The following is a 12,330-nucleotide window of genomic DNA, read 5'->3' on the forward strand; positions in this document are numbered from 1 at the left end:
TGAGAAACCTCTGAAGCAGTTTCCATTTGTTTGTGCCAGTTTCAAAGCTTTACCCGCAGCACTTTGTAGACTTTCAATCTTTTCTCCCTATTCATTACAGGTTGGCGACGGTAAGTGGTTGATGAGAATGTAACAAGTACCAACTTTATGAAAAAAAATTGAACATACTTTTTTTTTGTTTTGAGCTAGTACTTACAATATACAGACATTAGAACTTGGGGTTTGCTGTTTTTGTATTTACTGTTTTTCTATTTTCTGTCTTTTTCATTTTTTTTTTTGCAAGTTTCTTTTGGTTTTTTTCTCTTTTTTTTTTTTATTTTCATTGCATTTTCCTTTTTTGAATTTGTTTGTAATTTTGTGGTTGGACATTGTATTTCTGCCGCTCATGAGGGTCTGTTTGGTGCCAAAGATGGTGTTGTTTTAGTTTTTTTATCAGGATTGTGTCAGTGCTGGTATGGGGATGATATGCCTCTATTGGAGTCGCTAAAGGGCTCTAGTAGGTGATGCATTGAGATTTTGATGGCTTCGGATGAGTAAAAGATGGCCTGGGATAAGAGTTCATCAAGAGACCTTTGAGGATGATTCTATGAGAGACAATTTTATTAGTTGTTTGTGTTTTGTTTAATATTGTGTTGTGTTGCCTGTATTGTTTTGTATTATCAGATTGGAAGAGGTTTCACATACATTTGTTGAGGCGGGTTAGGTCAGTTCTGTGAAATTCCTCCGATACTTGAGTAGTTTTAAAGGTTAAATTTTGTCTTTTTTCGATTTTTTGTGATGGCTGATGGAGGCCGCATTTAATTTAGGCTTGAGTCTTGGATCTTATCCTCTATATTTTACTTAAGCTAGATATGGTCGTTTATTTACCCTTTTATGGCGATGTATTGTTGTATTGTTGGCCATTATTAATCTTGAGATGAAATTCATACCTTCCAAAAAAAGAAAAAAAAAAAGGAATTATGGGTTTGTTTGGAATTTAAATTTATTTACAATTTGATATTAAATTTTATTAGACCAATCAACGTCAATGATATTAGTTAAAAATAAATCATTTTTATTTTTATTTATTTAATATATTTCCCAATAATTATATTATAGTGATTTAATAATTTATAATTTTATGAAAATTTAACTATTATTAAGACAAATTATTTATTTATTTTGAAGTTATTATTTATATTATGTGTTATTAAAAATTCACAATGATATTTATTACATTTATCACATATTAATGTAAATAAAATATAAATTGTTATAAATAAAAATATTCTTTTTTTACATTAATTTTTCATTTGTATTAATCCATTAAACTATGATCAAATAAATATTTAGTTATTTTAAATTAATTTCAATAATATTTTATTATTCAATCCAATCAAATCTTGAACTATTCCAAAAACATGATGGTATTAAATATATTTCATTTATATTCTATCATTTCTCATTCTATTCAATCACATTCCATCCTATCCTGTTATACATACCAAACATACTTTTATAATACAATTTGAGGTTCCTCATAAAAAAATAACCCGAAAATAGTTGCGAGACATATATTCCTACGTTTTAAAAGATATGTACCCCTACCCACAAAAATCGAACACATTTATTTTACAAAATAGATACGAATTTTCACTTGGATATCCACTCACAGGATAAATATATTCATCATTAATAATCTATTAATTTTATGGAAGAACGGTAAGGCCTTTTATACAACATACTAGAGCTTAATGAAGCAGAGGGACAAAATGTTGGTGTACAGCTTGATAATTAGATTATGTAGGATTTCTCTTAAACCTTAATCAGCTTATGCAAAATATGTCACAATCCTCAAATCACATGTAAGGTGAGGGAATTAATTAACATATGCTAGAGGGAAACATAATAATTATTGTACAATTTTTTTGACTTAGAGAGAGCGAACAAATCAGACAGCCTAGATTTTGATTTATCGATATGGTTCTTTTTCGAGGATGCAAGTGCAACAATAGTGTTACATCGATGTTGACTGACTCTATCGATACGGTTCGTTTTAAGTATCTCAGCGAAGTCCAAGTCTTCGAGAGGACATATCCGTCATTTTGATTATATTTAAAGCAATCACTTGACGGATGCGGTTACGTCAATTGCGCGGAGCGAGCAAGCAACCGCCTACCATTGGCTCCGCACGTGTTATGGTCACACCCACTCCTGCCTGCTCACGTGTCAATCCTATACAAAAGCCACGTCGACTACAATAAAATAGAGAAAAAGACACACGACGGGTAATCCTAGCAGTGCTTCCTCAATTGCTACTTAATTCAAAGCGGGACAGACTTCGCACTATTCATTTCTTCCTCAGCAAGATGTCTCGTCTTTCTCTGGCTCGCTTCTCCCACTTTTTCTGAAACTCCAATTAATTAACCCCAAAAAAAACCCCAAAAAAAAAAAAACCTAAACCCTAATTTTGAAAAAATTCAGCTAAAGTTCTAATTATCTTTTTTATAACAATTTAATTAATCGAATCCTTTATTTCTGTAATTCGCTTCGATTGATGGGCCGTGAGTTTGCATCGACGTCGTTAGCTCCGGGGTTCCGATTTCACCCCACCGATGAGGAACTCGTACGGTATTATTTGAAACGGAAGGTTTGCCATAGATCGCTCCGGTTCAACCCAATCTGCGTCACCGATATTTACAAGTCCGAGCCTTGGGACCTACCTGGTACTTTGTTTTCCCTAAATTTCATTTTTTGCTCACAAAGTTACGATTTTTGTACAGATCTAGTTATTCTTCAGGTATGGTAAATATATATACTTGTAAATATTTGTCTTTAATCTATTTGTTAGGATACGATGTCCTAATTTGTCTAATTTTATTTTTAATTTTACTTTATCCTGGTGGGTTTAGATAAGTCGAGGTTGAAAACTAGGGACAAGGAGTGGTATTTTTTTAGTATGTTGGATAAGAAGTATGGCAATGGGTCGAGGACCAATAGGGCCACTGAAAAAGGATACTGGAAGACCACTGGGAAGGATCGCCCTGTTCATCATAATACGCGGACTGTTGGGATGAAGAAGACCCTTGTCTATCACATGGGGAGGGCTCCTCATGGCGAACGTACCAATTGGGTGATGCATGAGTACCGCCTCACTGATGACGATTTGGAGAAAGCTGGAGTTGCGCAGGTGAGATCATGGAGGACTCTGTTTGGGATTTGTGTTTTTATTTGTGTTGTTTTGGTATTTGATCAATTGTCTCTCTCTCTCTTTTTTTTTTTTAGTGTTTTTGCAACTAGTGGAAATTGATTGGTTGTTGGTTGTGTTGGGGAAGGATGCATTTGTTCTGTGTAGGATATTCCAGAAGAGTGGATCAGGGCCAAAGAATGGGGAGCAGTATGGGGCACCTTTTATTGAAGAGGAATGGGAGGATGATGAGGTGGTTGACGCAGCTCTTGTACCAGGTCATGACGTGGTTGCTGACGAATTGGTGGTTAGTGATGATGCATATTTTGAAACGAATGACCTTGATCAGGTTTGATTTTATCTAATCATGATTTTTAGAATTGATTTTGTTTACAATGGCATATCATCCTTTTAATTTGAGTCTTGGATGTATTGGTGTTAAATGTTATATGGATGAGTGAGTGACTGTCCATGTTTTGCAAATGAATTCAACTATCACGAGGCGATAAACTGAGAGAATTACATTAATATTGTTGTCTTAGGGTGTCTTACCTTGAAGTTAAGTGTATGTTACTTTGTCATTTAAGAAAATATAGAATAATCCATAATATTTAAGATTCAAATTGTTATCTAAACTTACATGTGAGCGTTGAAATTTTCCTGCAAAGTACTGAGAAATATTGGCGGTTATATGATTGATGTTGAATAAATGAAGTTTAACAAGAGAAAAAGAAAAGGGGGGGGGGGGGTTAAGAGAGAGAGTGGAGTTATAAACTTTTCCTTTTTAATTAACTTGCACATGTTTTGAACAGATCACTTAGATTTAGTTTTCTAGCTTTTTGGACTAAAAGTATTCTCATTATCCAATTTTCTGCAAACAGTTATATTTTGGAAGGGCATTTATGGGAGTAAACTCCAAAAGTGTGTGATTTGCTCACTTTAATAGTTGTACAATAGAGAATTAATTGGTTGTCTCGGATAGTTATTTAATAGATGAAGGCTTAAATTTCACAAGAATATTCAGATGAAAATGTATATACCATATTGGATCGTTAGTAAAATGTCAAGCAAGGAGATTCCACCAATGAGGAACTGTGATTGTATTAAGTGTCATTATTTTTGTTATGTTATATTTTGAGTTTTAAGCTGATCTAGGATATTTTTGACTCTTGACCTGGAAGAAGAGTCCATTTGGGTTTGGGCTTGGGCACAGAGGCTTATATGCTTTTCTTATTGACATTTGGATTCATTTTATAATTATTTTTAGATACTGTCTTCATGTCTCCACTTTGCTAAAACTTATTTCTTTGAAGTTTTTCAGAAGAAGAAAATCCGCTTTCCTTTCATCTCTATTTGATTTTTTTCCGTAGATATTTCTTTTTAGCAACCAATTTATTAGATTTTTCACTTTATTTGTTGATTGTAGGAGTTGCACAATAGTCTTACTGACGGAAGTTATTATTTTGAGCTGTAACTGGCACTGACTTTTATGAGCACAAAAATAACACTGCATGCTGCTTCGTGACAATATAAATGACAATATAAAAAAGTGTTAAATACTATTGTTAGGTAGTTGGCATTTAGACTTTTGGATTTACAGTGTCCTGAAAATTATGCCTTTTGCCAGAATATTGATGTTGCAAATCAATCTGAAAATGCCCCGCGTCATTTGAACTTCTATCATGGAGAGTCAAGCAACCATGTTGAGCATTCAAGGGACTTGAGTCCAGATAATCAGAAGCCCATGATAGGCGTGGGTGCCACACAGCATAATTCAGAGCTGATGGATGCAAGACCGGTAAAAGATGAATATATTGATTCTAGCAATGGTGTCAATGCTGGTGGCGTTAATTATTTTCTCAATGAGCCTTACTTGGATGCTACTGATAATCCTCAATTCAGTGATGGATTATACCTAGAAGCTAACGATCTATCAAGCACTGTTGAAGCTGATTCTCAAGGGTTTGACATGGTTGAAGAGTACCTTAATTTCTTTGATGCTAATGATGACAACTCAGAGTACCTGACTTTTGATGCTTCTGAAATTCTGGGGAGCGGAGACAACAATTCTGACCAAGTGCCTCTCACAACAGAGGTAGAAGTTCAATTTTGAACTTCTTTCTCCTCCTCATTTCTTTCTCTCATCTTCTATTTTTTCGGTTGGTGTATTAATCTGGTTTGTTACATTTGCAACAGCAGGTGACTGAAGTAACTGATCAAATGTCCATGGCTGGCCAGCATCAAGTTGAAGTACATGGTAATGATGTTGCATCCACTTCAGAGCAAAAGCCAGATATTGTCAAATCCGAATCAGGTAAAATTATGTCATTTCAGTTGGCATCACTGGTTCTCCGTGTTCTCCTCTGTGTGGATTTCGTAAGCTAATATGTATTGCAACTTAAGATCTGTCGTACTATAGTCTGTGCACTTGTTTTCCTTTCATCCTTTCTTATTTATCTGGAATCATTAATTTTTTCGTATGGTGCAGATGTCAAGTATCCCTTCCTCAAACAGGCCAGTCAAATGTTGGGCAACGTTGCTGCTGCTCCTGCATTTGCCTCGGAGTTCCCTACGAAGGATGCAGCTCTTCGACTCAATTCATTGGCTCATCCGTCCAGTTCAGTTCATGTTACTGCCGGTATGATCAGAATCAGAAATATCACTTTAAGTGGAAGTGGATTGGACTGGTCGGTTGGCAAGAATGGGGATATGAATATTGTCTTTTCTTTTGACTTGTCACAAAATGTCATCAGTCCTAGTCATACCAGTTTTGAACCGGCGGGTAACATTTTCTCTGGTAAGACGGGGTCGGTGGTGTTCCGGAGCTTGTGGTTGTTGTTGTTCCTTTGGATCGTAATTCTTTCAGTGGGTTTTAAGATTGGTGCCTGTGTCTCTGCCAAGTAAACAGGATTACTGCATCCAAAACTTTATTTGCTGGTTAAGTTGATAGGGTTGGTTGATATTGATATTTCTTTATAGATTATTGACTTGGACACCACCTCATTGCAGATATGTTGTTATATGTAACTTTTTGACTGTCAAATTAAGTTGGCGTCTTATATACTTTATACCATTGTAACTTTTAAATATGTCCACACTTGTAGTCGAATACGATAATATTATTTGAAATTCTGGTTTCGCTTTCCTGTTGGAGTCTTGCCTTGAAATAAATCTATATGCTATGTTAAAATTACAATTAGATGTGCTGTGCTGATTGTTATGAAGTTCTTTGTTCACAGCAGCATTCTGGCAAGGATGAAACTGTACTCTCCAGTGTACCCTAGATCGTTTTTTGTTATTTGCTTTCTTGCTTGATGAATTTTATCTGCTTTCTGGGCAATGCTGCTTATGGTTTGCTAAGCACTAGATGAATCATTCAAGGAAGATCAAACTTGTTCCCATTCAAGAAGTAGGAAAGTGGAGGTTTTTTTATCTCTTTTTTGGAAACGATATGACCCGTCGCACGTGAAATCCAGGCTTGCAGCAAGAATCTGTTGATCAAGGCTTGCAAATGACAGCATGGTCTTGCAAATCCAACTATTGATATGTTATCCTAGCAAGCTTCAAAGGGCTGGCCTAGTAGTTACGGCATTTTATACCAGCCAAATGGCACAACCCCCACCTTTCAGCGAACATATTTGTGATTTTTTATACCGTATTAGAGTTTTTATCATTTGAATCGACGGAGTAACTCTTCCTTTGTAGAAATGCTTCATGTCTTTCCTTCTATGAAGAATCTCATTATCATCTAGTCCTTGCAGTCTCCATGGCTCTAAATAGCTGGCAGAAGTCTTCCAGGCAACATTGTATATGACAAGGAGACTGCAACTACGGATTAGAGAAACCTAAGGATTTAGAAAAATATGATTCACAAATTATCATTCTGTGAGGTACATACTGTGATTATACATAAGGACAAATAATACAGAATGTAAACGTTCTTATGTGGTGTGGTATATCAGTGTCGAGTATTCACACATAAGGTAACCACGGCAAAAGCCAAGCCAAGCCAACTTGACTGGACACTTCCAATCTCAAATTTCATTAAATGGTTTAATACTGGCACGTTATCCTGCACACTCGTAATAAATAAATAGTTCATATTCTGCCTTCTCACTCTACAGCTTATTGCAGTAGCAGTCATGATTTCCTAGAGCCCTAACCACGTTTACATTTCTCCGGGAAGCATAGTGTCCTCTGGTAGATCACAAAAAGCAATGCCCTGAAAAGAAAAAAGGGGATAGAATACGATATTAATCTTAGTAGTATTAACGAAAAGAAGAGCAATTTTGTGGTAGAAAAATATTAAATATATATATACCTCTCCTGTAAGATGGGCCACACATTTCTTCTCAGCTAGCAACTCTTGTTCGGTCTGTAAAGAAACGGTGTCAGTCATGTCTAAAAATGGTTTAAAGAATTTATCCAAAGTCCAGGACATTGAACTGGTTTGAATTCTTTTTGGTTAGAGTTGGCACAATACTTTATTGCTCCTGGCAGCAGAAGCAAACACTATATGACTTCTCAGGTCGGCATCCTAGTGTATCAAGAGATGATTCCATTTTAAAGGTTGTTTCCATTTGTATTCATGAAACTAATATTTGAAATACGTGAAGGATAGAAATGTAATAACCACTCTTAGCAACGTACACTTGGTTGATCATGGAATTATGCCATTTTTTAAGTATCCCATTCATATTCTTAAAATATTATGTATAATACTCCCTTTGGACAAGATTTGATTTATCTTTCTTCTACTTTGGTTTGCATATGGTGTTCAGTAGCGAAAAAATTCTTTGCAGAAGTATGTTGGATCATACCTTCGCTATCCGCTTGCGAAGGTAGTCATCAAATATTACATCCTTGACAAGTTCATAATCACCATCTCCCTGCATACCGATGTAACTTTCTTAGAAATTAACTAAGTGCGTATGAGCACAGATCTCTTTATGTTTACAGAAAATTTAGAAAATTAAAAAAAAATTATGAGAAAGAAGATACTAGATCAAACTTACTTTTGATCTGCATGGCATGCTGAAGACAATATCCTCTGCTATGCCGTAAGGATTTCCATTTGTATAAACCTACATTTGCATTTTTAACTGTCAGAGAAATATAAAACTCTAGAAACCAAAGCCGACTGAAATTTTTTATTAGCTGATGAGGTCTCGGTATGAAGCTATCTCCACCAAACAGGGCAGGGTTTGGGTGTTAGAAAAAAAAATTGTTAATTGAATAAAAGAATTCACACTTATGAACTCCGTAACCCTTTCAAAAACAAGTAATGAAGGGCTTGATAAATAATATCCAGAACTTTCAGCTGTCTAAATATATTGCAATTTCTACGTAAGAGGTTGTTAGTTTTTCAACTTTCTTTTTTCACGCCACTAGGACAAGTAAAGATAATGAATCTCCAACTATAAAATTTCTTGAGAATAAATAGCCTGACCTTTCTTAGAAGGAAAAAAGAGCAGGAAACAATAAACTTACGCCAGATGAAAACCAATCACCCTCGGGTGTGGGAGTTACTAGAGACTTCATGGCATCAACAATTGACACAGAAGTGGATGCAGCTGAAGATCTTCCCCATTTCTTAATCAGTAGTCCACCTCTCTGAAAATCAAATTTATACTTGTTCATGAAGGCTTAAAAGAGTTTATAGGAAGACTATGCAATTCATTACAAATAAAATTAAGGTGAAGTTATCAACCAATCTTACCTTCTGGATTGTTTCAGTGAACCCCTCTTCCAGCCATTTGTGGTCCTTGATAACCTCTTTCACAGGTAAGCCATTGATCCTAGCATTTAGGAAGTCCGGAACCTGGCAACAGTTTCACAGAGTTCCTTTTAAAAAATATTGGAGTAATTTGACCTATGTACTATGTTTACAGTATCTGCTTGTTGACCTGAGTGGTTGAGTGGTTTCCCCAGATGGTCATATTTGACACTTTGTCGTAGAATACACCTGCTTTAAGGGCGAGCTGCACAAAATAGCCAATAAGTACAACAATTATTGACAGATGGTCAAAGAATAACTACTTATGATTTCTGGGTCTAGTAGGTAAGAGCTATACCTGGCATTTTGCTCTATTTTCATCTAATCTAGTCAAAGCATGAAAGTTCTTTGCAGGTATGCTGGGAGCATTTTTTAAACAAATTAAAGCACTGCAAATGAAAAGAAATTACCAATCAGAGATAACACAGAGGAAAAAAAGCCTAGGTATCAACCATAGTAGCCATAAAGGCGATCTTCTTACTTGGTGTTACAGGGGTTCCCCACAACTATCACCTTGACATTACGGGATGCGACAGCATTGAGAGCTTTTCCCTACAAAATTGTGCACCAAGATCAGAATTGGAAATTGTTGCAAATGGGATTCAGAAGTAGGTCCAAAATGCATATACACATTGAACCTGCTCTGCAAATATCTGGCCATTGATATCTAATAAGCCGGCTCTTTCCATTCCTGGCCCACGAGGCTTTGCTCCAATCAGAAGGGCCCATTCTGCATCTTCAAACAGCTCATATGGATTTATTCCGATTTTCACCTCCCTCAACAAAGGAAACAAGGAATCCTCAAGTTCCATCGCCACTCCTGCATACATGAAAACATTAAGTTGATAGATGCATCTACAAGGCAAAAAATAAAAATGAGATATAGATCTCCAGAATGAAGGAAACCAGTCTAAACCTGTACATTGTCAATTCACTTCTTTGGGTCTTGGAGCATATTACAATCACATGCATTAAACATAAATTGAAAAACAGGGAGATAAACTAAAATTTGCAGCTTAGGATGACAAGGTTAAGTTCTCTAATCATCCAATTCTTATTCCAGCTGATACCAAGCACCAGGTATAACATATTGGGATGCAATTTTTAATTTTTTTAAAAATATTGGCATAGTGGATAAGAATGCATGGTGGAATTACAGTGACTTGAACAGAATATGAGACAACTAGAATACATTGATCAATCTTGTTACTTTCTGTATTCTTTCAACAAATAATATCATTTTATACTATCAGTTTTTTTCTACTGTACAGGAGGATCAATCATACACATTTTCTCTCAATTATAAATTTCATAGCATTTACAAACATAAGCACCCACAGACAGAAAGAACAAGAGTTCCGGACAGCTTGTCTGAGACTGTTGATTAAAATGATAGTAAAAGGTATATTAGAGTACCAACCTTCAAGGGCCTGTAAGGACCTTTCAGATCCCAGTAGTTTCAATGCAATCGGTTGATCTGGCCCTAAAACCTCCCCAGCTGCGAGCTGGAAGAAAAAGACAAGTTAGAAATTCTATTGCTATTACAAGGTCATTTACATCACTGAAGCAAATATATTATCCCAATATAAATACACCAATAATTTTTAGTTCAAGTTCAACAATCTGGTTCCCATAGGAAATGAATAATTTTATTTGACGAGGAGAAAAAGAATGGCAATAATTACAATGTATGGCCAACAGGGCAATTAATCTTGATTTGAATTATTCACATAGGACTTTATGATGAAATCTACCAAACAGCTTTTCTTTCAGGATTATAAGGCACAGCTGACTGTGTATACAGTCTATGAATGGAATCATACGAATGACAGTTCACTGTTATTTATTGTTGAGGACCCACTACCTTATCCGCACCATTCTAGAGGAAGTTAAAAACACAAATTCTAACATCAACCAAAACATAATGGTGACCAGAGTCTATCAAAAATAAAGCAAGTTACAGAAGTTAATCACGGTTTACTTGTGATAAAAATTTGATTAACAGGATTTCCTTACTTTGAAAAGTAAATGATTAGCAATCATCCCAGCAGCACCCGACACTGCAATATTAACCATTTTCTTCCAGGATTTTGTCTCCTCTTCCTGTAAAGACAATTTGACAAAGATCTCTTGTTATAAGCACAAATTGAACACAATCAATCAATAAAGACAAGATAACTACAACCCTCAAGCCAAGTCAACAAACAATAATCATAATAAGCAGAACCATTCAATAAAGTGACTCAACATTTACTCACATCAACAACAAGAAGCACCAATTAGAAACAAGCAAATCAACAAACAATATCAATGCACTTGTATCACAAACTCCAAATACATGCAAAGCAAACCATTCCCTCTCCAGAACAGAACACACGCACATATGTATACATAATACGTACATACTGACACGCCCAGGTATAGCAAACAATTAAAGAACTTACAGCTTTGAGATCATATGTGAGACAGAAAACACCATAGCAATCGTTAGTCTTGCTCTTAGGATCATCTCGTTCAACTGCGACCGGGGCTTGAACTTGACTGAGACACAAAAACAAGCAAATCCCTTTGAGATCACTCAAAATAAAAAAAGCACAGTACTAATAACAGTATTAACCAATGCAAAGAAATATATACACATGTACATATATAACTCTCTCTCCCTCTATATATTGATTCAAATTTAAAAAAAAAAAAAACTGCTCGCTTACTTTACAGAGCAAGAGATGGTGGGGTTTCTGGGTCCGATGATGGGTCGAAAAGCACGGCGACGGAGAGATGAAAGGTGGGTCGATGAGAGTGAGAGCTGTGAAGAGCTGAGACGGGTGGTTTCGGTGTATGAAGATGGTGACAGCTGTGCCACCACCGCCATGTCAGCAGCCAGCAGAGGTATATAAAGAAAGTATTTCGAGAAAAAGAAACAGCAGGTGAACAGAAAAGATTTAAAACTAAAAAGTCTTGTCTTGAGAGAAAGATTCGGAAGGCTTATGTATGTATGAGAAATTGATGAGAGTGAAATGAAGGGGGGGTTTAATGGTTTGGAGGGAGAGGAGTAGAAGTGTAGAAGTGGAATTATGGATGATTTGAAATATTAGTATAAGGCCGTGCAAGTGACACATGTAAAGGCATTGTCATCCATAAAATCTCTAGTGGGTGACTTGGGCTTTTACAGTTTTATGGTTAGTTAACTGGTTATGGGGAGTTAGTAGTACATATTGGCTTTTTAACCTGTAATTTGATTTGTGTTTGTGGTGTTGAATTTTGGCATGTGAGTTTGTAAGAAAAGTCCAATTGAAAGAAGTATGGGGATTGGCTTGCTTGTATGTATATGCAAGCTTGGTTTGGTGATAGGATCCAGCTATCAATTCTCTTTTGAATAGTTGATGAA

General features: G+C 35.8%; 2 protein-coding genes across 3 annotated transcripts; one reads left to right on the forward strand and one right to left on the reverse strand.

The window, feature by feature from the left end:
- Positions 1-2,285: 2,285 nt before the first annotated feature.
- LOC102623273 (NAC domain-containing protein 78) lies at positions 2,286-6,312 on the forward strand. Of its 2 annotated transcripts, none has more exons than XM_006485244.4 (6): positions 2,286-2,705; positions 2,892-3,169; positions 3,315-3,515; positions 4,794-5,261; positions 5,363-5,480; positions 5,655-6,312. In XM_006485244.4, exons 1-6 carry the CDS (start codon positions 2,537-2,539, stop codon positions 6,068-6,070), a joined length of 1,650 nt encoding a protein of 549 aa, XP_006485307.1. In that variant the 5' UTR covers positions 2,286-2,536; the 3' UTR covers positions 6,071-6,312. The 2 variants fall into 2 exon arrangements, with proteins under 2 accessions (XP_006485307.1, XP_006485308.1); XM_006485245.4 differs by having other exon boundaries at positions 5,366-5,480.
- Positions 6,313-7,018: 706 nt separating this feature from the next.
- LOC102622984 (malate dehydrogenase [NADP], chloroplastic) lies at positions 7,019-12,012 on the reverse strand. The gene is made up of 14 exons (XM_006485243.4): positions 11,654-12,012; positions 11,387-11,483; positions 10,959-11,045; positions 10,363-10,447; positions 9,581-9,762; positions 9,424-9,494; positions 9,241-9,331; positions 9,073-9,147; positions 8,886-8,987; positions 8,657-8,779; positions 8,182-8,250; positions 7,987-8,055; positions 7,488-7,541; positions 7,019-7,388 (listed from the first exon to the last, which is right to left on the reverse strand). The coding sequence occupies exons 1-14, from the start codon at positions 11,812-11,814 to the stop codon at positions 7,335-7,337; spliced, it is 1,320 nt and encodes a 439-aa protein (XP_006485306.1). The 5' UTR covers positions 11,815-12,012; the 3' UTR covers positions 7,019-7,334.
- Positions 12,013-12,330: the final 318 nt, after the last annotated feature.

Source organism: Citrus sinensis, chromosome 4, assembly GCF_022201045.2.
Source record: "Citrus sinensis cultivar Valencia sweet orange chromosome 4, DVS_A1.0, whole genome shotgun sequence".
In the NCBI taxonomy this organism is placed as follows: Eukaryota; Viridiplantae; Streptophyta; class Magnoliopsida; order Sapindales; family Rutaceae; genus Citrus; species Citrus sinensis.

Excerpts from the sequence above, each read along its gene's own strand:
- LOC102623273 (XM_006485244.4), top strand. The coding sequence starts at position 2,537 with ATGGGCCGTGAGTTTGCATCGACGTCGTTAGCTCCGGGGTTCCGATTT. Across the intron at positions 3,170-3,314 it reads AGAAAGCTGGAGTTGCGCAG|GATGCATTTGTTCTGTGTAG; the intron begins GTGAGATCATGG and ends GTGTTGGGGAAG. Across the intron at positions 3,516-4,793 it reads AAACGAATGACCTTGATCAG|AATATTGATGTTGCAAATCA; the intron begins GTTTGATTTTAT and ends GCCTTTTGCCAG.
- LOC102622984 (XM_006485243.4), bottom strand. The coding sequence starts at position 11,814 with ATGGCGGTGGTGGCACAGCTGTCACCATCTTCATACACCGAAACCACC. Across the intron at positions 8,988-9,072 it reads GAAACCACTCAACCACTCAG|GTTCCGGACTTCCTAAATGC; the intron begins GTCAACAAGCAG and ends AACTGTTGCCAG. Across the intron at positions 8,251-8,656 it reads GTGATTGGTTTTCATCTGGC|GTTTATACAAATGGAAATCC; the intron begins GTAAGTTTATTG and ends ATGCAAATGTAG.